Source organism: Leptodactylus fuscus, chromosome 7 (assembly GCF_031893055.1).
Source record: "Leptodactylus fuscus isolate aLepFus1 chromosome 7, aLepFus1.hap2, whole genome shotgun sequence".
NCBI lineage: Eukaryota > Metazoa > Chordata > Amphibia > Anura > Leptodactylidae > Leptodactylus > Leptodactylus fuscus.
In genome coordinates this window covers 3,118,547-3,146,342 of record NC_134271.1, presented here as the reverse complement: position 1 = coordinate 3,146,342, position 27,796 = coordinate 3,118,547, and the positions used below count along the sequence as shown (strand labels likewise).

The 27,796-nt window shown below is 50.0% G+C and overlaps 1 protein-coding gene across 4 annotated transcripts; it reads right to left on the bottom strand.

Annotated features, from left to right (window-relative positions):
* On the bottom strand, positions 1-27,459 carry LOC142212767 (protein phosphatase 1 regulatory subunit 12A-like). Of its 4 annotated transcripts, none has more exons than XM_075280806.1 (24): positions 27,174-27,459; positions 20,681-20,811; positions 19,663-19,781; positions 18,882-19,041; positions 17,312-17,456; positions 16,908-16,982; positions 16,688-16,773; positions 15,790-15,914; positions 15,057-15,133; positions 14,780-14,947; positions 14,528-14,604; positions 14,222-14,443; positions 13,512-13,586; positions 13,326-13,416; positions 13,086-13,241; positions 12,855-12,987; positions 12,650-12,780; positions 12,425-12,481; positions 12,133-12,152; positions 10,414-10,501; positions 9,566-9,670; positions 6,428-6,478; positions 5,934-5,984; positions 1-5,064 (listed from the first exon to the last, which is right to left on the bottom strand). In XM_075280806.1, exons 1-24 carry the CDS (start codon positions 27,429-27,431, stop codon positions 4,978-4,980), a joined length of 2,688 nt encoding a protein of 895 aa, XP_075136907.1. In that variant the 5' UTR covers positions 27,432-27,459; the 3' UTR covers positions 1-4,977. The 4 variants fall into 4 exon arrangements, with proteins under 4 accessions (XP_075136907.1, XP_075136906.1, XP_075136908.1 ...); XM_075280805.1 differs by having other exon boundaries at positions 2-5,064; positions 15,790-15,938; XM_075280807.1 differs by lacking the exon at positions 14,780-14,947 and having other exon boundaries at positions 4-5,064; positions 15,790-15,938.
* Positions 27,460-27,796: the final 337 nt, after the last annotated feature.

Sequence of the window (27,796 nt, the reverse complement as noted above, 5' to 3'; positions counted from 1 at the left end):
GGAGGCTCCTGCTGCAGCCAGACACCTGGGGGGGGGCTTCTGCTGCAGCCAGACACATGGGGGGGAGGCTCCTGCTGCAGCCAGACACCTGGGGGAGGTGCATGGGCATTTTACTGTTTTAATTGTAATATAAAACAAAATTATATAAAAAGGGGAAATGGGGTAGAACAGAGGGGAAAGAGGTGCAAGGGGTATATTGGAGCTGGACAGGAGGGGGAAGAAGTTACGGGCTGTATCTGAGCGGGACAGGAGGGGGAGGCTCCTGCTGCAGCCAGTCTTACACCCCGGCATATTCGGAGGGGGTGGATGTAGATTTCTCAGTTTTAATTGCGATGTAAATTAGATAAAAGGGGATAAAGTGCTTTAAGAGTTTGTGAACATTTTCTATGTCTACTGCTCTTTTAAGAGGGGTCACAAGCAATTCCCCATCTGCCCTCACAGTATATAGGGTATATATAACTACCCCGGCTCCACTACCTTAATGGGTTAATTGTCACAAAACGCCAAATGCCCGGTGGGCCGCGCACGATTGCGCTGTGTCCATCCCTGATCTCCTCGGTTTAGGGGCCGCCGTGCAGCTGATCTTTTTGGAGGTGAAGACAGATCTGCTGTTCCTGATATGTTTTGGCCGGTTACCACAAGACAAGACGCAGCAGGGTGCCTGACATTGTCTCCTCCCTCATTCCTGCGTTGGAATTACCATGCATTCCCAGCTGAGCCAAGCATACATGTTACTGGGGGGGGGGGGGGGGGACCGAGCGGCTGGCAGCGATCCCCTGATCATCACCAGACTAAGACTGTACGGTGCGAGCCTGCACGGGAGGACAGACACCAGTATCAGCCTGTATGTCAGCATGGGCCATTAAGGGGTCTCTATAAAGAGCGCCATACTGTAGCGCCCCCTCACCTCTTACCTTGCCAGGGTGGAACACATTTTGGCTTTAAGCTGTCTAAGGCCCGTCTTATCACCTGTCAGCCATGTGCGGACTCCGGGCTCAGCTAATGGCGGGTTTATAGATGGAACGTAGGAATAGAAAACCGAATAATGCAGCAAAAAAAAAAGCCGCCATAATACTCAGCGTCATACAGTGAGAAGGAGAAGTTTCACATGGGCGTATAAGTATGGATTGTACGTCGGCCATACTGCCTGGACCCAGACCCTCCCCCGACATCACAGTCATGTCTGATGCTGAGCCCCCAAGGACTATGATCCCGTATTGTAACCACGAGTACAGCACAGAAGTCCTGCAGGGACTCGAAACATCAGATAGGAGTCCAGGAGAGCTCAGTGTCCAGTCCAGGAAATATGGCCGCCATCTGGTCCTAAGCTCATGGACCCAATACACCCCCATGTGAAGCTGGACTGAGGGACATTAATAAGGACCAGAAGACAAAGCAAAACCTACATATCAGCGGATGGCCGGGGCCCTGACAGTGCGGGATACGGCTCTAACTGCAGTACCGGGCATGGCCAGTGGTCGGAGCCATGTCTGCTGCTGCCGTGGCCCCTTCCTTCAGCTGATCAGTGGAGGTCCTGGAAGGAAAGGCCATCAAATTAAAAGTCTTGGAATACGCCTTTAAAAAGACAAAACATCCCATTGTAATGGCGTCCGGATGTTCATCGCTGGACAACAATACTATGAATGAATATAATGCCAGAGGAACCTCTGAGAAGACCCTCCGAAACGGTCCTCAAAGTGGTCTCCTAGGGGCGGACTTCTCAAATAAGATGGACAACATGTATAATGCATGGAGGAACAGAAGATGCGGCCCAGGTCATGTCATCGGGGGGTCTGTAGTGCAGCATGGCCGCTATGAACAGGGGTGTCCTCAGATCCGCACCACCCTGCACTCACTTCTATGGCTTCTTAAAGGGGTTAGAGCCGCCCTCCACTTACTGCTATGGCTTCTTAAAGGGGTTAGAGCCGCCCTCCACTCACTTCTATGGCTTCTTAAAGGGGTTTGCCCACAAAAGACATTCCTGGCCTCTCCACAGCAGACCCCTCGCCGTTCTCTGCTATTTCTGTATCTAAGGCCACGGTCACCTCCGGCCTGGGCTCTCCATCAGAGACTCAGAAATCGGCGGAGGAGCGAGTCCTGCACGGAAGACTTTTTCCTCTGCCGGTTTCTATTTAAGAACAATGGACCCCATTATAGTCAGCGGGGTCTGCCGAGCTCCGTGTAAGTGCGAATCTAGAATTAGAGAGCGATGCTGCAAGTGTAACACCCCACCCCTGTGAGAGAATGGATTTAAAGGGGGTTTCCTACTGTTGTCCTATCCAGATGAAGGCACAGGACAGGCGGGGAGTATATTCTACGTGAGGTCGGACGTCCGGACCACACACAGGTCATCTGTTCTGGAGCCTCTGGGTACCGGAAGCTTCTGGAGGACGGGCAGGGCGTGCAGCATCTCTACACGTAATAGGAGCTCCGCAGCAGCCCCGTCCTCTGTATAGAGGTATTACTTGTACAGGGGCAGCGCTGCGCTCACCATCCATCCACTAGCGGCTTTAGAGGTGATGGGTGTCAGTGCCGGGTCAGGGTGTCGGACTCCACAGATCACTGATGGCCGATGCTGTGGATTCATCATTGGTATGATAATTCTACTTGGGGTTGGAGAACCCCTTTAACTGTTAGGGTGCCACAGAGTCTGGCAGGGGGGGGGGGTGCGCTCATCTCAGACACAGGAGCAGGTCCTAGAAGTTTGGATACGCCAGTCATGTCTTTTGTGGCCAAACCCCATTAATACAGATCAGCAAGTGGAAATAAACCTGTCCAGTGACTGCGGCTCAGGCAGGGCGAGGATTGGGGCGCTCCCTAGTATATCCCCCATCAGACCATACATTTGTATAGATGCCAATAGTGCATAGTATATAATCTATATGTCCCCCCGCTGGTATATAGTCTTCATTTATCGGCTCTACTATATGGTAAAAACTCCTCGGTCTGCCGAGCTCAGGCCCTGGCCTTGGACTGTGAGGGGGATCCTAAAATATTGCCTTAGTCTCTGACAAGCTAAGCCTCGCTCCTTGCTTAGGAAGGGGCTTTAAAGGGAGTCGGTCTCCCGCTCCCAGCACGGCCACATGATGAGCCCCTCAATAAAGCCCCACACATAGGTTGGGGTCACCTGACTCAATGGCATTTCTTCCCCCAGCAATGGGGGCGCCGAGTCACAAGGGGGGTACACTGTTTGGTTCAGGTGACCCCTAACCTATCTGCAGGACTGGGGGGGATACGCTGGGTTTTGGGGAGAGACTCCCTTTTAAAAGGGGTATCCGGTTTCTAGTATACAAAGAATAGTCCATCACTATTACATATGGGGGTCTGACACCCAGGACTCCCGCAGATCACGTGTACAGAGACCGCACGGCTCTCTGTAATGTTTCCATAGACTTCATTGGGGCAGCACTGCAGTACCTACACCCACCACTAGTTGGCAGCTTGTGGTATGTAACTGTTACCCAGAGCCCTTCTGTCTTGTACAGCTGATCTGCGGAGGTCCTCTAATATCGATAGACTAAAAACCGGATAAACTTGTCATATGGAAAATCCAGCCTAATGTGCAGACAGAACATTACAGAGCAATCTGTGCAATCCTTCATTTATATCTCGGCTTATTGTGGGCCTAAGAGTCCAGTGGGCGGTCCTGCTCAGTGATAGACAATGTTCTTAGTATAAGCCCGCCCACTGGACTCCTAAGCCCAGGAGGAGGAGCTTTAACTACGATAAGTAAATAAGTTATTCTGAAACCTTTTAGACAAATCTATACATCGCTCTGCCCCATGACATGGCCGCCTGCACTTCAGGATACATTTTACATATGGCAGGGTCCCTTTAAGGAGAACTCTAGTCACAAAGTAGAACTGGCCGTCCGTAGTTTGCCCGGGCTCCTTATCTGCGCAGACACTTTGTGCTGTTACATTGTAGCAGCGAGCGCTCATCACTCCGTCACTTATCTAACATACAGTAAGCACATAGGGTCACGTGACAGCGGAGCGCCACTTTAAGGCTAGAGATCTCCATCAATGGTTACAGGTGCGGTATTATAGCAGCTTGGTTGTCACTTCTGCCAATAGACGGGATTCCTCTTATTATCTCCATCACAAAAATCATCAGAATAAATAAAATAAAATCCTCTCCCTGATAAAAACGATAAGAAAACCTATCAAAAGTGGGGAAAATAGAACGCGTCGGAGTCTAGTGCGTAAAATGTGCTCATGAAACAGAACATACGGTGTTACCTACCCATACTGGCGGCGGCTTCAACAAAGTGACATCATTGCATAAGAAAAGTAAAAAAAAAAAAAAACACCAGGGAACAACAAACCAAAACACAACACGATCCCAGGGACTTGTGCTCTTCCCAAACGCTGGATCTGCTCACCCCACTCCTAGCTCTGCCCTCCGTCCTGGGGTCGGGACAGGTACGGCAGCCACCCCCAAGGGCACTCTAGTAATCCACAGTACTCCACGGGTCGGGGGACCAGGGTGACAACATGGTGTGCTTGTCTGTCCGCTCATCCCCATGGGGTGAAGCTGGAGGTGCAGGTTCAGGGTCAGGAACATCTTGGCTTGAGCTGGTCTGAACGTTAGATTCTCGTGTCCAACATATATATATATTCTAGGTAAGTGCCGCCACGCCGGAGCCGCACCTGCAAGATGGTCTGTCGCTCAACCAATAATGTGTCTTGACCAGTGTGTGGTTTTTGGCGCCTTCTGACAACTGAAACCTCCTCTCTTTGTAGGTGGTGATTTTTGTTCCAAAAAAATGTAAAGTGGCCTCTGAAGTGACAAATCCCATGGTCTGAGGGGTGGCTGTGCGGAGGAGGAGTGAAGTGGTAGCATGGAGGAGAGGCTGACCAGCCATCCGATAGTCCCCAGCTCCCTGCGCCATTCTGACTACGTCCGCCTTGTCTGCCCCCATGGGGTGACGGGAGGAAGAGCAGGTCACACGGAGCAGGTCCTGAGGCAGCTCGGCTACTTGGATAGCTTACTAATAACTCGGATTAAGGCTCCATTCTCGTCTTTCAAGCGTTGGTTGTCGGCCTTCAGATCCCCGAGAACCTAAAAAGGGGACAGGAGGGGGAAAGTGAGACGGAAGCAAAATATAAGGTCGGAGTGAAGCCATGACCTGAAGGGGCTCTCCGAAGCTCACCTGACAATGCCCTGTCCTTTAGAATAGGTCATCATTGGAGGGGGTCTGATACCCCGGACCCCCACAATCACCTGGGTGAATGCTGCGGCCTATTTACTGAAAGCCAAGTCCAGCGCTGTCCATCTGACATGGCAGCTCAGCCCCATTCAAGAACAATGAACACGATGGACCCCCACAATCTGCTGGGCGAAGAGGTCACGGCATCTGGGTGACTGCTGCGGCCTATTTACTGAATGCCAAGTCCATCTGACATGGCAGCTCAGCCCCATTCAAGAACAGAGCTGCAGCTATACCATATGAACAGTGAACACAATGCCATAGACTAGAGGACACTGTCCTCTCCCAGTAGTCAGACCCTCGCCGATCACATATTAAAGACCTATCCTAAGGACATCAGAAAATCCCTTTAACTCACCTATTCTCCAGACATGGACTCTTCTAATACTCATGACCTTTACTTAAAGGGGTTGTACAGGCTTACAAAGACATGGCTGCTTGCTTCCACTCCTGTCCATTGTGTCTGGTATGGCAGCAGAGCAAATAAAACCGAGCTGCAATACCACATGTAGCCTACGGGCAGGAGTGGCGCTGTTTTTGTTACAGCAGAGTCATGGTTTTTGGTAACTCTTAAGTTCTCCATAAACTGAAAGCCCAAAGAGATCGAACTGCAGAGCGTCACCAGCTCTAATGGCCAGAAATATCACAATTACAAGAGAAAGCAGGACAATTTGGGTGGAAAGATCAGGAACCCATCACCGTCTGACATTTCATTACTCACCTTCAGCTCGTCCTGAAGTTCAGATACTCTACGCTCCAAGATTAGCTTCTCCTATTGATAAATGAATAGCGACATGGTTAATATACGGGGGTCTCCCATCAATAAGGAGGGTCTCTGCGCACCAAACACCCGGCCTGTCAGTGGCCATTGTGTACTACACAGACTCCCCTATAGGGATCACCTACACACTGCAGTTTATTATAGGGGAGGGGGACATTTACAGGTGCTTGGTCTCTGGGGGTCCCGCCATTGATAAGCCCGCCTATCTGAATGGCCGCACACGTGCACTGACACTTCACTTATCTTTATGGGCCGGTAATTCTCAGCAGTCCCATAAATAGACGCATGTGCAAGTGCCGATCCATTAAAATGAGAAACCCCGACCTCCCCGTTCTCTTTGAGGCCCCCCAGTGACCGGACACGTCCCCCCCTATGCTGCGTATAAGGACATAAGTCTTGTATAGGGAACAACAAATGGAGACGTCAGATCTCACCTTCTTCTCTGTATCAATCAGAAAGGATCTGTCCACGCTCCTCTCCTGCCGCTGAAATAAAAGCAAAAAATTAGGAAACTAAAACCAAGATGGGAAGATGAAGAGGAGATTATAGGGGCGCTGAACAGGTCATGGGGGGCTGTGCTAGTTAGCGGTCTTATGGGGTTATTGGGAAAAGCAAAACAAACCCATATTTGTCATAAAGGGGCAGAAAGTGGAACCGACCACTGGTTACTAAGCCTAGAATAGTCCCTGGAGTCATATATACTGTATACCCTGTACTATATACTCACTAGGGGACAGTATGGGGGGGGGGGAACTGATAATATATACCTACAATACTAGTAGACTCTCTCCCAGCAGTATATACTGACCTGTACTATATACTCACTGGGGACAGTATGGGGGGAGGGACTGATAATATATACCTACAATACTAGTAGACTCTCTCCCAGCAGTATATACTGTATACCCTGTACTATATACTCACTGGGGACAGTATGGGGGGAGGACTGATACTATATACCTACAATTCTAGTAGACTCTCTCCCAGCAGTATATACTGACCTGTACTATATACTCACTAGGGGACAGTATGTGGCAGGGACTGATCACAGATACCTATAACACTAGTAGACTCTCTCCCAGCAGTATATACTGTATACCCTGTACTATATACTCACTAGGGGACAGTATGGGGGGGGACTGATAATATATACCTACAATACTAGTAGACTCTCTCCCAGCAGTATATACTGACCTGTACTATATACTCACTGGGGACAGTATGGGGGGAGGGACTGATAATATATACCTACAATACTAGTAGACTCTCTCCCAGCAGTATATACTGTATACCCTGTACTATATACTCACTGGGGACAGTATGGGGGGAGGACTGATACTATATACCTACAATTCTAGTAGACTCTCTCCCAGCAGTATATACTGACCTGTACTATATACTCACTAGGGGACAGTATGTGGCAGGGACTGATCACAGATACCTATAACACTAGTAGACTCTCTCCCAGCAGTATATACTGTATACCCTGTACTATATACTCACTAGGGGACAGTATGGGGGGGACTGATAATATATACCTACAATACTAGTAGACTCTCTCCCAGCAGTATATACTGACCTGTACTATATACTCACTATGGGACAGTATGTGGCAGGGACTGATCACAGATACCTATAACACTAGTAGACTCTCTCCCAGCAGTATATACTGTATACCCTGTACTATATACTCACTAGGGGACAGTATGGGGGGGGACTGATAATATATACCTACAATACTAGTAGACTCTCTCCCAGCAGTATATACTGACCTGTACTATATACTCACTGGGGACAGTATGGGGGGGGACTGATAATATATACCTACAATACTAGTAGACTCTCTCCCAGCAGTATATACTGACCTGTACTATATACTCACTAGGGGACAGTATGTGGCAGGGACTGATCACAGATACCTATAACACTAGTAGACTCTCTCCCAGTGATATATACTATATACCCTGTACTATATACTCACTAGGGCAGGGGTAGGCAATCTTCGGCAATCCAGCTGTTGCAAAACTACAACTCCCAGCATGCATACTCACTCTGCTGTTCTTGGAATTCCCATGTAAGTGAATGGAGCATGATGGGAGTTGTAGTTTCACAGCAGCCGGAGAGCCGAAGGTTCCCTACCCTGATCTAGGGGATGGTATATATCACAGGGACTGATCACAGATACCTATAATACTGATAGTCCCTCTCCCAGCAGTATATACTGTATACCCGGTACTATATACTCACTAGGGGATGGTATATACCACTGGGACTGATCACAGATACCTATAATACTGATAGTCCCTCTCCCAGCAGTATATACTGTATACCCGGTACTATATACTCACTAGGGGATGGTATATACCACTGGGACTGATCACAGATACCTATAATACTGATAGTCCCTCTCCCAGCAGTATATACTGTATACCCGGTACTATATACTCACTAGGGGATTGTATATACCACTGGGACTGATCACAGATACCTATAATAGTAGTAGACTCTCTCCCAGCAGTATATACTGTATACCCTGTACTATATACTCACTAGGGGACAGTATGGGGGGGGACTGATACTATATACCTACAATACTAGTAGACTCTCTCCCAGCAGTATATACTGACCTGTACTATATACTCATTAGGGGATGGTATATACCACTGGGACTGATCACAGATACCTATAATAGTAGTAGACTCTCTCCCAGCAGTATATACTGTATACCCTCCTACTATATACTCACTAGGGGATGGTATATACCACTGGGACTGATCACAGATACCTATAATAGTAGTAGACTCTCTCCCAGCAGTATATACTGTATACCCTCCTACTATATACTCACTAGGGGATGGTATATATCACTGGGACTGATCAGATACCTATAATAGTAGTAGACTCTCTCCCAGCGATATATACTGTATACCCTGTACTATATACTCACTAGGGGATGGTATATACCACTGGGACTGATCACAGATACCTATAATAGTAGTAGACTCTCTCCCAGCAGTATATACTGTATACCCTCCTACTATATACTCACTAGGGGATGGTATATACCACTGGGACTGATCACAGATACCTATAATAGTAGTAGACTCTCTCCCAGCAGTATATACTGTATACCCTCCTACTATATACTCACTAGGGGATGGTATATATCACTGGGATTGATCAGATACCTATAATACTAGTAGACTCTCTCCCAGCAGTATATACTGTATACCCTCCTACTATATACTCACTAGGGGATGGTATATATCACTGGGACTGATCAGATACCTATAATAGTAGTAGACTCTCTCCCAGCAGTATATACTGTATACCCTCCTACTATATACTCACTAGGGGATGGTATATATCACTGGGACTGATCAGATACCTATAATAGTAGTAGACTCTCTCCCAGCAGTATATACTGTATGCCCTATACGATATACTCACTAGGGAATGGTATACATCACAGGGACTGATCACAGATACCTATAACACTAGTAATCCCTCTCCCAGCACTCGAGGCTAGGTCCGCCATCTTGTAATACATCCATATGGATTGTCCATCTTACCTGGTTGGCTCTTTCCAACTCTGCTTTAGTCTCATTCACCAGGTTTTGGGTGTTTAGCAGCTGGGAGCGAAGACGTCCATTGTCTCTCATCAAGTCTTCATACAGCTGGAACAAGACAGCGTCCACATGTCACTTACTGAAGGACTACAGTAACCAGCAGCAGGTTTATGCTATTGTTATGCCTTGTGTATACCGGTCTTAGTTCGTGATATATATTTCCCATTATGCTAATGGATCTATAGAGGCAGAAGGGGCGGAGTCTCATCACACCGTACATGCTATTGAAGGGCAGCAAGTGATAGATCGGTGACACGGAACCACTCAGGATCCCCTATGTAACCTATCGGACACCGCTATACAGGGAGAAATCAGTCATAGATAGGAGGCAAGGAGCGAAGACTATGATGAAAAACTCCCCAGATCCACATTCCCTTTTACGACTATCTGTGAGTACTGTATTCAGTACCTACTGTGTATCCTATAACACACAACTTCAGCCTGTCTCCTCTGCCCCCTCCTGGTACATGACAGGTTCCTCCCTATCTGGTCTTTCAGGCAGGGAAGAGAGGTGTGAAGCAGCAGCTTACAGGATACACAGCAGACTCTGCACACAGCACTCACAAAACCATTATTATGGATCTATCCACACCAGTAAAACCAGCGAGAATGACCCTTTAAGACTAACATAACTCCACCTAAGAAAATGCCCTCCTATAAAAAAAAAAAAAAAAAAAAACCCCTTCCATATTCATATAGTGAAGTCCCACCGAAACTCATGAAGGGAACTGCGCGCCCCTGAACACCCATTTGTTAAGTTTAATCTGACCGGCTCCAGAACTGGAACCTACTTTTTTGAAGTCCTTCGTGTCCCTGTGTTCGGCCGCAATGGCGGCTTCTACCCGGCTTGCAGTGTGCGCATTGGAAACTGAATCTGCCCTGAAAGATATTCAGCATCACAGGATGTCAACACAAAAGCAGGACAAGAACCAACAAAGAGACTTCAATAGGAGACAGACAGAAGGCAGAGAACACGCTGCAGGCAACAACACATGACACAATAGACACGGCCTTCATACAATAGCGTCCAACCGGAGGGGATCGGCTCCACGTATTGTCTGGTCACGGAGCGCGTCCTCTGCGGAGGTGCAAGTCTTATTTTTAGATACATTCATGGTAAAAGTAAAAAGTAGAATCTTCTAGAGGTCCTTCCTTCCTTTAATAAGCTCCTTCTCTAAGATTCCGGCACAATTGGAACCGTCTCTCTCGCCCGTACCGTTCCCAAGAAGTCAGCGCAGAGTCCGATATGATGACTAGACTCCCTAATGTCAAGTGGGTGGCTGGAGAAGGCAAGGGGGCGTGTTTATGAGCTGACATTGCCTTCCTCTGATTGGAGCTCTGAGTCACGCCCCCCCGCCTGACACCGCCCTCTTGATATTAGAGAGTTTAGTTTGACTATCGGGGATAGAAACTAAGTACACTTGTTGCTCAAGAGTGGTGGGGGCTACAGGAAAAAACTCCCACCGTGCTGGAATCAGTGAAGCGGAGACCATTGAAATATGAAAAGAGTTGGTGGAGGTGCTGAAAGGAGGTCTCTAAGCTTTTAGGGTAGTCACACGCAACGTTTTTTGGAAAAAATGCAGGAAGCAGAAATGTCAGATCTTCCTTTATAGTTCCCATCACTTCTGAATCCCCTTCTGGATTTGTTTCAAACAACTGGATGGAAAACTGCCACAAAAACCGAGGCAATCTGCCAAAAAATCCTGTATGTGAAACTACCCTCAATGCTCCTTTAAAAGGAAGTCTGTCGGTATATCGAGGGCGGAGGGCGAGAGCAGCGGGAATACACCCAGGCTGAAGGAGAGTAACGCAGGCCCAGGAGGAGGCCCCTTGTTGTGTCCCAGATTTGGCAGGACAAGTTCCTAGCTTTGGGCATGTCCAGTTCAAAGGGTGTGTCTTAAGAAGTTTGCCCCTGCTGGTTTAGGGATGATTCGGGCAGTCAGGGGGGCCGGGCTTAAGTGTCCCTATTTTACCAACTTCAGAGCATGGACTATTATACGAGACGTGTTGACCAGCGCTGTGCCAGGACTTATATCTTGTAGATACGACGTTCTGACCTTCACTCCGACAAGCAAAGTCTCTAACTCCTAAGTGGAGTCCGCACAGTGATTTGGACAGAGTTAGAAATGGCAGCCGTTCAAGATTTCAAGGAAACTCATAACCTAGACATCCGCTCCTCCCATACCATGTGACAGCACCTCGCAGGGTCGGGCACCTGCGCACCAAATCTGAGATGTACTGCGCAGGCGCGGAGAGTATAAAGCTTTCATTCTCAATGCAACGTTGTAACAGGGCGATTTGGGTCGCTAAACCAACCACTAGTCCTTACGGGATGGTTTAAGGTCCCAAATCGTCCCGTTACAACGTTGCATTAAAAATGAAGTTAGAGGAGTAAACATATATTGTGACCTATCCCTTTAATGACTATTTTGGCATGCACACTATAGGGGTTCTCTAGGACAGCCAAAAAATGACTGAATGTAAGAGATCAAATCTTATAAAACACTTACCGAGAGCTAAGTCCATCTACCTGGGAGGAAAAAGGAGAGAGACATTACGTCACACAATGGGAAGGCAAACATCGCTGCAATGAAGGGGTCAATGCTCTTACCCGTGTACATGGGAATAAGGTACGGGCTGGCCCAGACATGCAGATCACTTACCTCATGGCAAAATCCCCAGAGCCACGCAGCAAGAACAGATACAAAACCCAGGTTATAATAATCGGCAAGTCCCGACTACACGTTATATTACACTCCGGGGCAAAGCTTTACAAGACATAAGACATAAAGGTCCAAGCACCTGAGCGTGCGGGCTCTCCTCTGCCCCGTCCTCTTCCTCAGACTCCTCGCCATCACTCTGTGAAAGGAATGACAGTGTAAATCAGGATTATATACATAACTTAGGCCGCAGGGTGGCTCAGTGAGTAAGGGACCGATCTCGGTGTCTGTATGTTCAATGCCGTACAATGTGCACAAATCATATACATATGCACCCCTTCCCCCCCCCAGATTACTAGATTCTCACATCTCTCGTGGTCAGTGGCACTCCAGTGGATCTCCTCTTCCCTCGTGGCCTCCTCCGATCCCGCACACCCGCCTTGCTCCTGCCACCTCGCTCGTCACTTTCTTTCTCGTCCTCTTGGGACTTTTGCATCTCTGTAAATGACATTTAGCTGAGTTTTCATGTTCCACAAAGCCACATAAAGGAGACTAAACCGTCCGGCACGAACCTTTGCTCTCTAAGCTTTGTCCGACTCCTCGTCTGTGTGTTCCTGAGGATGTTGGAGTTGGATCTGGAGTGGTTAAACCTAAAAGATCAGATTTCTGCAAACTGGCGATTCGCGATCTCCAGCTGACCTCTGCCTGTAAATTTCAGATAAGACGTATCAGGACCTTACGTTCTCCTGACAGATTACTACAGGCACGCAGCCGTGAGCAGTGTCTGCCCCGAGGCCACTCACCCCATCATCACTGGTGGCCCGGCTGCTCCGTGGCTTCGTCTGGTTGTCTTTGGCCTCCTCTTCTTGGTTCTTTGCAGGCTCGGATACCTCGTCTTTATTTTCCTGTTGACCTTTGATGACCTTTTCTGCCTCTTTCAGATCTGTGAGAGTCACTCCCTGCAAAGTATTACAGTGAATGGTGCTGAGCTGAATAATATGGTGAGAGATCCCAGAAATTGTAGAAGATGTGTGATATGTTACCTGAGTGGACCGACGAGACTGTCGTGCGTGTCGAGACCTTGCCTTCCGCTGAGCTTCAGCCTCTTCATCTCTCACAGGGGTCAGGTAAGACCTACAGACAGAACTCTGTAAGACACTCCTATACATCTATCTCTACGTGTCCCTCCCTTAAGACACCGTATAAAGGTCTCCATCCAGACTTCTTACCTGCGCCGCTCTTTGGTCTCTGTACTGACTGGCAGCTCCAAGTTTGTACTTGTTGTATTTGCAGTCCCAGCAGTTCTGGAACGGATAGAAGTGGTTAATAAATAAATAAAGGGCACGTACTATTCTGTGCAAAACAGCAATGGGACAAAAAAAGATCTTTGCCGTCTGCTCTTGGAGGTCCCAAACTATCATAAGAGCATATTTCCCTCTTAAGAAGTTCAGTCCTTCAGTATACATAGGCTGGAAGCCAAGTCCTCACTGCAGTCAGGGTAAGGAAACAATGAAGTCCAAAAGGAAACATTCAGAGTGTGTATATATATATATATATATATATATATATATATATATATATATATATATATATATATATATATATATATATATATATATGTGCGCCATCAATGGGCCATATCCAGATCAAGTGAAGCCCCACGTCCCTCATACTGGCATCTGCCCAGGATACAATTCACCAGTCCCTGTACCCATTCCATTCCGGAGTAAGGTCAGTCTTAGTGCAATGGGTTTGCTAACAGACCTACCTAAGGAACGGTATCAGCTCTGAGCAGAACAGCCATGTCTGAAATGGTGCGGTCATTGCAATGGCGCTGCCAGCCAGAGAGTCTGCAGTCACCTGTCTCAGACTACTTAAGTGACTTGTACTGAATAGAGGGCAGAGACACTTGGCATCCTATAAAGCGCGACCTCCATACCTTGTAAGTGAATTGGGCGCTGCCGCCGTGGCATCTACTTTAGGAGACAAAGTGTTTCCACTTGTTAATGTTGTTTCTGGCTTAGTTGTTAATAGTTCTCTCCTTGATAGGGAAGGTTCGGTCCTGGACGTCAGAGGCTCGCGCTGTCTACGGAATGAGTTCAGTCCTTCATCTCCATCGTTACGCTGACGCGTGTAGGAACCGCGGCTATACTGAGATTCCCTTTACAAACAGAGAGACATCAGAACATGTGACTTGTGCCCCAAATACAAACCTACCGCCCTGCGTTGACATCTCCGCACTGACCTGACATTTTCCTGGTTACTGGACAGTTTCTGACTCGGCGGCACACGAGCTAAGCGGAGTTCAGAGCCCATCTTCTCCTAAAGGAAAGAACATGATGGTCAGGAGACTCCTGAAGACTCCACTAAGGGTGGACAAGGATAAATGAAGGAAGATTCGAAGAAAAGTTTGGAATCCACTGAGAAGAAATAGGAAGCCGTGGAAATGCTAGAAAAGAAATAGTTAAGGAAACAGATGGGCGGTGACGATACACACTCTGTCTGCTAGCTGGGAGCTGGAGGCAGATTTAGGTAATGCTGCCCTCCTGCCTTCTTCAGAGGTGGTGCCGGAGCTCAGGGTGCCAGAACTACCAGTCTTCCTCAAGGAGGCTCGCCATGAGCCCGAGGATGGCTCCGTTTTCTCCTGCTCCGGGACAGCTGAGGTCTATGGATAGTAGCGGGCGGCAAAGTTATTGGGGGTGTCCAAGTCACTGACTAAAAAATGGTTACGGTCATTGGAAGATCCCGGATTAACCCCCGCCCTTCCTGCTCACCTTCTTTGTGGTGGTTGTGGATAGGTTACGTAACTGGTTATTCAGATTGTTAATTCTTTCTTGGGCCTTCACCTTTTCTGTAAGTAAATGGAGATGATAACAACATGAATGGTCTACACAATACATAAGAAGCAGGTGAGAAGGTACAGGGGGAAGGAGGACGGGACTAGTCAGGAACTTCTTTACAGCGCTGGTTTATTAATCGGTTTGGCATCATATTAAGTTCTATAGGGATGAATGTAGGACCTCACTACACTCAGGTATGAAGAGCTTGCTGGAGGGGTGACCACAAAGTGCCCTCCTGCTGGGTCACCAAGTGTTCAATCTCCTTGCAGCGCCACCCTAGGTGAAATTAAGCATTGCACATGCCCATGAAATGTATGGTATATGTGTATATAGGAGAGGACAGGAGAGGTCCTGCAGACCAAGAGACGCGCTTAGTAACTGCTCTTTGAGCAGCTGCAAACCTCAATCCATATGAAAATTGAAAACCCCTTTCCAGATATCTACTAAAGGCCTTCTCCTATTACAGACCTGTAGGAGATGTCTATGGGTGGTCAGTCTAATGTGTGTCTAATAAATTCCTAGCGCAGAGGTCTCTAAGACAGGGAAACCAAGGTGTGGTCCCATTTCCCTCCCGTCAGAGACTGATCTGAATGGTGACAATTTCTATACAGCAGGGATCTCGGTCACTGACGGCAGAAACACAAGAAGAGGAATAGAAAGCGCTCACCAGACTCCGCATCGGAACCAGACTCATCAGAACTGGACGCAATAGGCTGGCTGGTGGGCACCGTAGACGTGATGGGCTGTGTCCGGCGCTCTTTGTCCTGCACGCGGAGTGCAACCTTCTCTTGGCTGCTCAGACGAGAAATAGAACTCCTATTTGAAAAACGGGTTGGGGGGCAGGGAGCGTGCAAGGGGTCAGTGCACAAAGTGCCCGGGAACACACACCAAGTGTCACACACCCATACAGTGAGAACATCTGAAGCTCACACAGTGGATTGTCCACACCGTAGTGCATCACACTTTCCCTTGTGACATGACTCCGTGTATGACGTAGCACACAAACCAATGGTCTACGAGCGATAACCCCCCCCCCCCCCCACACTAGTAACACCAAGTCCTAAAGTTCTGCTCTCTTAGAGGGAAAACCTCTTTACGTTACGTCTGGTCTGCAAATATGGCCAGTCTCATAGCTTCTGCAAGAATCACGACCCAGCTTTCCAAGATTTGCAGTAATACAGCCATAGGGGAGCCAGGTGATGCGTTAGTACATATCCTGGCAGGCATGCCATTCAGAAATCCAAGAAAGATGGGTGACATCCTTTGAGTGCTATAATGACAGCCAGATGATGGATTATGTCATGGAGCTTCGCTTTCCACCATGGGTTTGCAGACTGAGCCACGGATTTGAGACAGAATCCGCCTCAAAGTCAGCTCCAAAATCCTCCATGTGAACAGGTCCCAAATCTGAGAGGATGGCTCAAAGACTGGTGATATTTACCGGTGTTTTTCTAAGTTTTGGGGGAACACACCTGAGCCCTCATGCACCACAATCCACAGCACACCCGCCATGCCACACTGTCTATTACAAAGCATCACACAATCGCGGCAGAAGCATCACAGACCTCCTTGTCCTGCCGGCTGCATTCTGGTTCAGAGGGCTTGTGGGAGACATGATCTGCGGAGCGTTCTTCATCTTCTCCAAACGTAACTGCAAAGGAGAAAAAAAAACAAGAAAAAAAGTGGAGAGAGAAGAGTTAAAAAGACCAATAAAAAGTAGCAAAGAGGAAATCGACTGATTTCAGGGTCACTCCCGCCCCCCTATAAGACTCAATGAGATCTCACCGCGCTCTGTTTCTTCTTCATCTCTTCCAGGGATGACTCTAAACTGTCGTCTGCAACATCAAAGGGCGTCTGGCCCTGGAGAAAGTGGAGACAACATTGAAAAGTTGTGCTTATACCTTATACACAAGACAGACAGGGCACCCTGCAAGAGCAATGCGGTTAGCACCAAGAAGCAATGGATCATGGCAAGACACACCAAGCGCAGAGCAGCGTTAGAAGCCCCCCAACCCGAGAAGACACAACCAGGACAATGGAAGGCTCAAGCAACACACGATATAAGCAGCCAAGAGGACGTCAGACGCACATGAGATACACTGCATAGGTGTACAGAAGCAGCCATGACACAGCTGGGGGGGGGGGGCATATATCTGTGCATAGTGTGAGGAGACCGCTGACCCCCTCACCACTTTGTTGACAGCCTCCATGTCACAGAGAGCCTCACACAGGAGACGGCATGCATCCTGCTGGCCCCAGTGAGCGGCCGCGTGCAGAGGAGTCCAACCATCTAAGTCACGGGAATCCACGTCAAACCCCAATTGTAGGAGCAGCCTGAGACAGATAGGGAAAATGAGAAAGGAAGGAGACATGGGGGATAAGGGCGATATGAAAGAGGGCGAGAAACAAGTCAGAAGTCTGAGCAACGTACAGTATATACATGTTCTACTCCGCTCCTGCATACAATAGAGAGGAAGTGACCCCGGCCCTGAATCATAGGAGGTGCAGAGGGACTACTGATACGGACACAACAGCCGCTCATACGGGTACCTTACAGCGGGACTCACCAAGGGTCATGTAATACAAGAGGGGATTGGGAGCGGACCATGCAAACCTGATGGGATTTTTGGAACTTTGAAGCATTGTCCAGATCATTTTTATTACTAAGCTTATCCTCAGACTATGTCATCATTAGGAAATCCCAGGAGGCCCATAGGGCTCACAAGCGGCGGCACCTTATCACTATGTCACTTATATGGGCTGAGCTGTAGTTACATTGTACGGCCACTAAGAAACAGGCGGCGCATGACGAAAGCAGTGAAGAAGTCACAAAGTTCACCTTTGTACCAAGACCTCTTCCCACAGCTGATCAGCGGAGGTCCCAGGTGTCGTACCCCGCAGGTGGCCTGGGGATTGGTCACTAATAGAGGTGAGCGAGTATATTCGATCGAATACCTCCCCCTCCATAGACATTGGTGTTAAAAGAAAAAAAAAAAAAAAAAAAAAGCCGCCAGGGGAGGTTGGAGGGGAATGAGTATTTCCCACCTTTCTGCGTGGTATGTGACTGAGTACACCAATAACTCTGCAAATGGCGGTATTCAACCGAATACTATTCGCTCATCTCTAGTCATTATTAAAGATGAACCGCACAACAGCTTACTGGTGTAAATAATGCTTAATATTGACCTGGAGGGGGCTGTACCCGATTTATCAGAAGCAATGCCCCTCATCGTACATGACTTGCATCCTCTGCCGATGCAGGGAAGGAGGCAATGGACGGCGCTCCCAGGTCACAGACAAGTATTGTAGTGCATCTCCATTGAATAAATCCTTGTCTCTGACCTGTGAGCGCGGTCTGTTCCCTCCTTCCATGTTGTCTCTTCCCGGTTGCTCGGTGTCTGCTAGACGTGCTGCTCCCTCCATCTGCTTTAGATCTCTATACGTGGTTGTGAATGATTTTCATGACTGCAGCAGGTGAGAGGCCGTCTGGTCTGCTCTGATATTATATGTGTGAAATTTCTGCATAGAATCCCCTGCACTATAAGATTGCTCGGTGTCTACTCTTCTTCTCGTCTGCCGATGCAGGAGATGACTGGTGAAGGCTTTGATAGATCTCCCGCATTACATTCCGGCAGCTGCCAACCTCAGAGCTGGCAATAAGGGGACGAGCCCTGAGCGACCATAGTAACAGCCCAAATCTGCCCCCGTCTTTGCAGCCATCACATCCTTCCCTCTTAGACTTGATTCCTAATCGCTCACCTTATGACTTCTGTGTAGCCCTTTGCAGCCGCCACATGTAAGGGGGTGGCCCCGGTGGTGGGATGCCGGACGTCGTCATACTTCCCATTGTTCAGCCAGCGCCGGGCATCCTGTAACATCGTCTCCTCCTCCTCTTTACGCGCTACGTCTAAATCGACACCTGCGAGACGGAAAGATCAAGGCGTAGGAGACAACGTTACATCACGTGCACTCTCATCTTACAGATTCCTGCAGGTACGATTTAACCCATAAATTCCTGCAATCAGCTCTCCGGCCGTCTGGCTAAGGTCCATTCCTAGACTTTAAAGGGGTCGTCTCCACACACATGTGCATTGTCTATGGCTGTACGTTCACGAGTAGCACTCAGACCCATTATATAGTCATGACCCCATATGCATGCCTAGGTATGGGACAGAACTCAGGACAGATCCTATAACAGTCTCTCTTCTGGCCCAGGGTCTATGAAGGATATTACTGGGGGGGGGGGGCTGCATTACAGGTATCATCCATGTGCTTGGTATTGCAGTTCAGCCCCATTCACTCGAATGGGACTGAGCAGCTGCTGTACCAAGTGATGATGAAAGTGACATCACAGGCTCACGGCGGATCCAGCAGAGTCTCCCTCTCACCAACTATCTATTGATTCCTGGAAAGTTATGGGCAACAGAAACAGATTTTCTCTAAAAGCCTTGTAAATTTTAGGCCGGAGGAGGGCGGATTAATAAAAGCTATTTAAAGAAATCGACCAATCACAGGGCAGTATTTGTTGCCCCGCACTCACCTTGCTTCTTGACCTCGCTCTTCAGCAGCTTCTCCATGGCGCTCTCATGAGACACGTCCAGCGGCAGCTCCCCTTCACTATTTACAATGGCCACATTCGCACCCTTAGAGATCAGGTACCTGCCGAAAAGATCATCGATTGCATTACAGGGGGTTGTCGCAACATCGAAACACAGGACAGGTGAGAGGTGTCTGATCGCTGGGGGGGGGGCGACTGGTGCGACCATCAGAAGGGACAGGACAGAGGTGTCCAACTAGCAAAACACGTTTCATTTCTTTAAGAACAGCGCCACGCTTACCGACAGGTTGTGTCTGGTATTGCTGCTCAAACACCATTCACGTCCATAGCTCAGCTGCAATACCAAACACGACCTGCAAACAGGGGTGGCGCTGTTGTATGAATAAATCGGCCATTTTTCCTATTTTGGAAACCCCTTTAAGACCGCTGCTTGCTGTCAGTGAGTAGAAATATTCCGGTCTGCACACCCGCCACTCTGACTAAGGTGTGACCGCAGCTCCTGTGCCAGCGGGAAGGGTTTCAGCCTCCGCCCATGTACGAGAAGGTTTCTATTCACTGACAAGCACAGTCCATGTCGATGCTATTTTCTGGATATTGATCCCATGTGCGCGCAGTGACGGGGAGGTCTGGAATCCCTGTAATTAGCGGCGGGCCGTGTCGCTGACTTAGGTGTGGAGGTGTCAGCGATGCGCCCCTGGTATAACCTGTTCTAACCACATACCTGTCATCACTAAAAAAAAACAATCACGTCATCACTGACATTCTGAAATAAGGGCTCAATGTCTGCAGACGAGCACACGCGCTGACACCCAGCTTTCCCAGAATCCTGAACACACCTCCTCCTAGTTATGTGATCATATGGAAAGAGGTGTCAAGTGACTCCATTACAATGACGATTAGATCTGCAGGGGTCTGGGAAAGTTGGGTAAGTTGGAAAGAGAACGTTAAATACATTTAAGGGTAAATGACGGATTTGGGGTGCGGTGACCCCCAGACTTACTGCGCAATGCTGACAAAGCCACATGAGGCTGCTGCATGGAGCGGGGTCCACCCCTCGTTGTCCTGCTGGTTCACGGACGCGCCATTCTCCACCAGGAACTGAACCATGTCCATATTTTCGTCTATACAAGCCTGAGGAGGGGGTAAGAAGGTCAAAGGGCAGAGCGTGACAAGGACGATGACACATTAGATGGTGGATGGACATTGGGGACGTAAAGGGACCCGACCCACTGAAGAGCACTATGGCCGACTGCTTAAAGGGGTTGTCCCATAATGGACACATGCACAGGACAGGGGGTACATGTCCGATCACCGGGTCCCCCAATGATCAGGAGGATGGGGAAACGGAAGTGCTCCCTGTGAATGGAGCGGCGCACCGGAGATTACAGTCCTGACAACGCCATGCAGTGCACTAGTGCTCCATACACTTCTATAGGGGGGCTGTCCGGACTGTAATCTCCGCTCACGCTCTCCGTTCCATCACAAGGAGGTCTATGGGGCACTTTCGGTCCTCCGTTCTCGGGGGACGCGGAGATCGGACACCATCCCCGTCCTGTGCATAAGGGACAACTCCTTCAGCAGCCTGAAATGGCTGATAACAGGAAACAACAGCACAGCAAAGGCCTCCAAGGGGCTGCACCGACCGGCCACTTTAGTATGGGGGCACCCTGTTCTCCCTCACCAGACGATCAGTATGGGGGCACCCTACTCTCCCTCACCAGACGATCAGTATGGGGGCACCCTACTCTCCCTCACCAGATGATCAGTATGGGGGCACCCTACTCTCCCTCACCAGATGATCAGTATGGGGGCACCCTGCTCTCCCTCACCAGATGATCAGTATGGGGGCACCCTACTCTCCCTCACCAGATGATCAGTATGGGGGCACCCTACTCTCCCTCACCAGATGATCAATATGGGGGCACCCTACTCTCCCTCACCAGATGATCAGTATGGGGGCACCCTGCTCTCCCTCACCAGATGATCAGTATGGGGGCACCCTGCTCTCCCTCACCAGACGATCAGTATGGGGGCACCCTGCTCTCCCTCACCAGACGATCAGTATGGGGGCACCCTGTTCTCCCTCACCAGATGATCAGTATGGGGGCACCCTGCTCTCCCTCACCAGACGATCAGTATGGGGGCACCCTGCTCTCCCTCACCAGACGATCAGTATGGGGGCACCCTGCTCTCCCTCACCAGATGATCAGTATGGGGGCACCCTGCTCTCCCTCACCAGATGATCAGTATGGGGGCACCCTGCTCTCCCTCACCAGATGATCAGTATGGGGGCACCCTGCTCTCCCTCACCAGATGATCAGTATGGGGGCACCCTGCTCTCCCTCACCAGATGATCAGTATGGGGGCACCCTGCTCTCCCTCACCAGACGATCAGTATGGGGGCACCCTACTCTCCCTCACCAGATGATCAATATGGGGGCACCCTACTCTCCCTCACCAGATGATCAGTATGGGGGCACCCTGCTCTCCCTCACCAGATGATCAATATGGGGGCACCCTACTCTCCCTCACCAGATGATCAATATGGGGGCACCCTACTCTCCCTCACCAGATGATCAGTATGGGGGCACCCTACTCTCCCTCACCAGATGATCAGTATGGGGGCACCCTACTCTCCCTCACCAGATGATCAATATGGGGGCACCCTACTCTCCCTCACCAGATGATCAATATGGGGGCACCCTACTCTCCCTCACCAGATGATCAATATGGGGGCACCCTACTCTCCCTCACCAGATGATCAGTATGGGGGCACCCTACTCTCCCTCACCAGATGATCAGTATGGGGGCACCCTACTCTCCCTCACCAGATGATCAATATGGGGGCACCCTACTCTCCCTCACCAGATGATCAATATGGGGGCACCCTACTCTCCCTCACCAGATGATCAGTATGGGGGCACCCTACTCTCCCTCACCAGATGATCAGTATGGGGGCACCCTACTCTCCCTCACCAGATGATCAATATGGGGGCACCCTACTCTCCCTCACCAGATGATCAGTATGGGGGCACCCTGCTCTCCCTCACCAGATGATCAGTATGGGGGCACCCTGCTCTCCCTCACCAGACGATCAGTATGGGGGCACCCTGCTCTCCCTCACCAGATGATCAGTATGGGGGCACCCTGTTCTCCCTCACCAGATGATCAGTATGGGGGCACCCTGCTCTCCCTCACCAGACGATCAGTATGGGGGCACCCTGCTCTCCCTCACCAGACGATCAGTATGGGGGCACCCTGCTCTCCCTCACCAGATGATCAGTATGGGGGCACCCTGCTCTCCCTCACCAGATGATCAGTATGGGGGCACCCTGCTCTCCCTCACCAGATGATCAGTATGGGGGCACCCTGCTCTCCCTCACCAGATGATCAGTATGGGGGCACCCTGCTCTCCCTCACTAGATGATCAATATGGGGGCACCCTGCTCTCCCTCACCAGACGATCAGTATGGGGGCACCCTGCTCTCCCTCACCAGATGATCAGTATGGGGGCACCCTGCTCTCCCTCACTAGATGATCAATATGGGGGCACCCTGCTCTCCCTCACCAGACGATCAGTATGGGGGCACCCTGCTCTCCCTCACCAGACGATCAGTATGGGGTCACCCTGCTCTCCCTCACCAGATGATCGGCACAGCCATGAGATAAGCCGCAGGTTATTCACCTGTCAGGCCGAGCATGCATGTATACGGGTGAGTCAGGAGGAATAGCTGCGGGCTAAAGGTGCACTCAGCTCATGTATGTAGGCCGGGGTTACACCGCAACACGTCACATGACAAAAAGTCACACAGCGATCACGCAGCATAAACAATCGTGCGTCGTACTGTCACACAGCTTTATTCGTCGCAACAATGCCGTCGCGTCCTACACGTAACCTGCGCGAGTCGAAGCGGCGCAAAATTTCATTAGAAGTCTGCAGTAAAATAAAGCCGCGAGTCCTGCAACCAAAATCCAACAGGTCTGGTTTTCCTGCGACTCTTGCCATGCGGCACGAGAGAGATGATTTGGAATTTTTGTTGCCATGTAGCCCTCGCCTCAGATGTTTCATCACCTTAAGTGTCCCTTTAAGGCACGGAAAGTCTAAAAGTCTATAAAAATATAAAACTTTTCTTCGTTCTATCAGTTCCTGGGAAAGCTGGGTGATAACCAATATGGCTGCCGTCACAGATTCCTCATGTGACGTATCCTTGGTAACATGAGTGACAACCCCTTTGGGAGAAATAATGGCGGCCATGTTGGAAGTCACCCAGCTTTCCCAGGAACAGATATATCGTGGTAGACATGGACTTGGAGATTTACTTGTCATTTCTTCTTCCCGGGAAAGAGACTTGAGACAAATACAAGAAAATGTCAGTGACGTGAGGAATGCAAAGAGGACGCCGAGCATCGGCAAGACTACAACTCCCAGCGGGGTCACACCAGCCCGGGGGTCAGCGCTGGCGGACAGGGCGGGGGGTCTACGCACGTTACTACAAGAGGGCGACAACCCCATCACACCAGCAATAATTAGAGGAGGAATTCAGATCGGGGTGTGGGCTGTGAGGCGGACGGTCGCAGGCACTACTCAATATGGAGATATATACGCTCCGAGGTCTGGGGGGAAGTCTACAGGAGTGGAGAGAGGCCTCCAAAAAACAAGGGGGTGACTGGGAAATCTCCACAGGCCATGGACAGGAATACCCCCCCCCAATAAATAGTGACCCCCATAACCTTAAAGGGACACTTACTTTAAGAGGCTCGTAGTATTTTTTGTCTTGGTTTTTTTTTTCACTTTTAGGACATTAAGGGGCTCACCCGTGCCAATATAACTACATGTGTAACTACAACCCCCAGCAAGCCCTGGCCGCCATCACATAGGAGTCTCCCAACAGCCGGAAGGTTCCTCGGACTCTTCCCATCACTTCTGGATATTTGGACATCTCAAAGATTTGGAAATGTCTCAGAAAAAAAATCTGGTCCGTAAGAGACCCCCCCCCCCCCTTCCTTATGTCCAGTCTCAGGACCCCTGGCTGAGGGTATCAGCTGACATGTCAAAAAAGTGGAGCTCCCCTTTAAGACTGAGCAGCACAGCTAGAGGAGCAGAGTATTAGGATGATGGGGGTCAGTGTATGGGGGTGACATATTAGGGGGTCAGTGTATGGGGGTGACATATTAGGGGGGTCAGTGTATGGGGGTTACATATTAGGGGGGGTCAGTGTATGGGGGGTGACATATTAGGGGGGGTCAGTGTATGGGGGTGACATATTAGGGGGGGTCAGTGTATGGGGGTGACATATTAGGGGGTCAGTGTATGGGGGTGACATATTAGGGGGTCAGTGTATGGGGGTGACATATTAGGGGGGTCAGTGTATGGGGGTTACATATTAGGGGGGGTCAGTGTATGGGGGGTGACATATTAGGGGGGGTCAGTGTATGGGGGTGACATATTAGGGGGGGTCAGTGTATGGGGGTGACATATTAGGGGGTCAGTGTATGGGGGTGACATATTAGGGGGTCAGTGTATGGGGGTGACATATTAGGGGGTCAGTGTATGGGGGTGACATATTAGGGGGTCAGTGTATGGGGGTGACATATTAGAGGGTCAGTGTATGGGGGTGACATATTAGGGGGTCAGTGTATGGGGGTGACATATTAGGGGGGGTCAGTGTATGGGGGTCAGTGTATGGGGGGTGACATATTAGGGGGTCAGTGTATGGGGGTGACATATTAGAGGGTCAGTGTATGGGGGGTGACATATTAGAGGGTCAGTGTATGGGGGTGACATATTAGGGGTCAGTGTATGGGGGTGACATATTAGGGGTCAGTGTATGGGGGTGACATATTAGAGGGTCAGTGTATGGGGGTGACATATTAGGGGGTCAGTGTATGGGGGGTGACATATTAGGGGGTCAGTGTATGGGGGTGACATATTAGGGGGTCAGTGTATGGGGGTGACATATTAGGGGGTCATTGTATGGGGGGTGACATATTAGGGGGTCAGTGTATGGGGGTGACATATTAGGGGGTCAGTGTATGGGGGTGACATATTAGGGGTCAGTGTATGGGGGTGACATATTAGGGGGTCAGTGTGTGGGGGTGACATATTAGGGGGTCAGTGTATGGGGGTGACATATTAGGGGTCAGTGTATGGGGGTGACATATTAGGGGTCAGTGTATGGGGGTGACATATTAGGGGTCAGTGTATGGGGGTGACATATTAGGGGTCAGTGTATGGGGGTGACATATTAGGGGGTCAGTGTATGGGGGTGACATATTAGGGGTCAGTGTATGGGGGTGACATATTAGGGGGTCAGTGTATGGGGGTGACATATTAGGGGTCAGTGTATGGGGGTGACATATTAGGGGTCAGTGTATGGGGGTGACATATTAGGGGTCAGTGTATGGGGGTGACATATTAGGGGGTCAGTGTATGGGGGTGACATATTAGGGGGTCAGTGTATGGGGGTGACATATTAGGGGTCAGTGTATGGGGGTGACATATTAGGGGTCAGTGTATGGGGGTGACATATTAGGGGGTCAGTGTATGGGGGTGACATATTAGGGGTCAGTGTATGGGGGTGACATATTAGGGGTCAGTGTATGGGGGTGACATATTAGGGGTCAGTGTATGGGGGTGACATATTAGGGGGTCAGTGTATGGGGGTGACATATTAGGGGGTCAGTGTATGGGGGTGACATATTAGGGGTCAGTGTATGGGGGTGACATATTAGGGGTCAGTGTATGGGGGTGACATATTAGGGGTCAGTGTATGGGGGTGACATATTAGGGGTCAGTGTATGGGGGTGACATATTAGGGGTCAGTGTATGGGGGTGACATATTAGGGGTCAGTGTATGGGGGTGACATATTAGGGGGTCAGTGTATGGGGGTGACATATTAGGGGTCAGTGTATGGGGGGTGACATATTAGGGGGTCAGTGTATGGGGGTGACATATTAGGGGTCAGTGTATGGGGGTGACATATTAGGGGGTCAGTGTATGGGGGTGACATATTAGGGGGTCAGTGTATGGGGGTGACATATTAGGGGTCAGTGTATGGGGGGTGACATATTAGGGGTCAGTATATGGGGGGTGACATATTAGGGGGTCAGTGTATGGGGGTGACATATTAGGGGGTCAGTGTATGGGGGTGACATATTAGGGGTCAGTGTATGGGGGTGACATATTAGGGGTCAGTGTATGGGGGTGACATATTAGGGGGTCAGTGTATGGGGGTGACATATTAGGGGTCAGTGTATGGGGGGTGACATATTAGGGGTCAGTATATGGGGGGTGACATATTAGGGGGTCAGTGTATGGGGGTGACATATTAGGGGGTCAGTGTATGGGGGTGACATATTAGGGGTCAGTGTATGGGGGTGACATATTAGGGGGTCAGTGTATGGGGGTGACATATTATTGGGCAGGTAGTGTCCGCGGACCTGTGACTACCCCCCCGGCAGGCAGGCAGGCGCTGTATGACAGGGATCGTACCTGGTGCAGAGCCGTCAGCCCGTCCACGTTGGTGCCATTGATGGGCGCCCCGGCCGCCAGCAGTTGCCGAACCTCCTCCCGGTCTCCAGCCGAACAAGCGGCCATGAACACGGCTCCTTGGGCGAAACGTACCCGGGGCGGGCGGCGTGAGGAGCCGGGCGGCAGACATCGCTCCGTCTCCGAGCCCAGCCACCGGCTCAGCTGCTCCCGCCGCTTCTCTTTAGCCGAGTCCGACCGGGACCGATCATCCGCCGCCATCTTCCGTGTCCTGCCCGGAGACAGGCGGGAGGAGGGGACCGGGAGAGGCCGGGAGGGAGGAGGAGGAGAAGGCGGAGGGAGGAGAAGGAGAGGACGAGGGAGGAGACGTCAGGAGAGGGGAGAGTGTGAGGGGGAACATGGGAGAGGGGTCATGTGTATGAGGGGGAGAGGGGTCATGTGTATGAAGGGGAGAGGGGTCAGGGGTCATGTGTATGAGGGGAGAGGGGTCATGTGTATGAGGGGAGAGGGGTCATGTGTATGAGGGGGAGAGGGGTCGTGTGTATGAGGGGGAGAGGGGTCGTGTGTATGGGGGGAGAGGGGTCGTGTGTATGAGGGGAGAGGGGTCATGTGTATGGGGGGAGAGG

Bases quoted from the DNA above. Each gene is read 5' to 3' on its own strand.
- LOC142212767 (XM_075280805.1), bottom strand. From the start codon at position 27,431: ATGGCGGCGGATGATCGGTCCCGGTCGGACTCGGCTAAAGAGAAGCGG. The intron at 19,042-19,662 runs GTGAGTGCGGGG...TCCGTCTCGCAG, and splicing joins GAGCGAGGTCAAGAAGCAAG to GTGTCGATTTAGACGTAGCG. The intron at 16,983-17,311 runs GTGAGGGGGTCA...CACTTTCTCCAG, and splicing joins TGGAGGCTGTCAACAAAGTG to GGCCAGACGCCCTTTGATGT.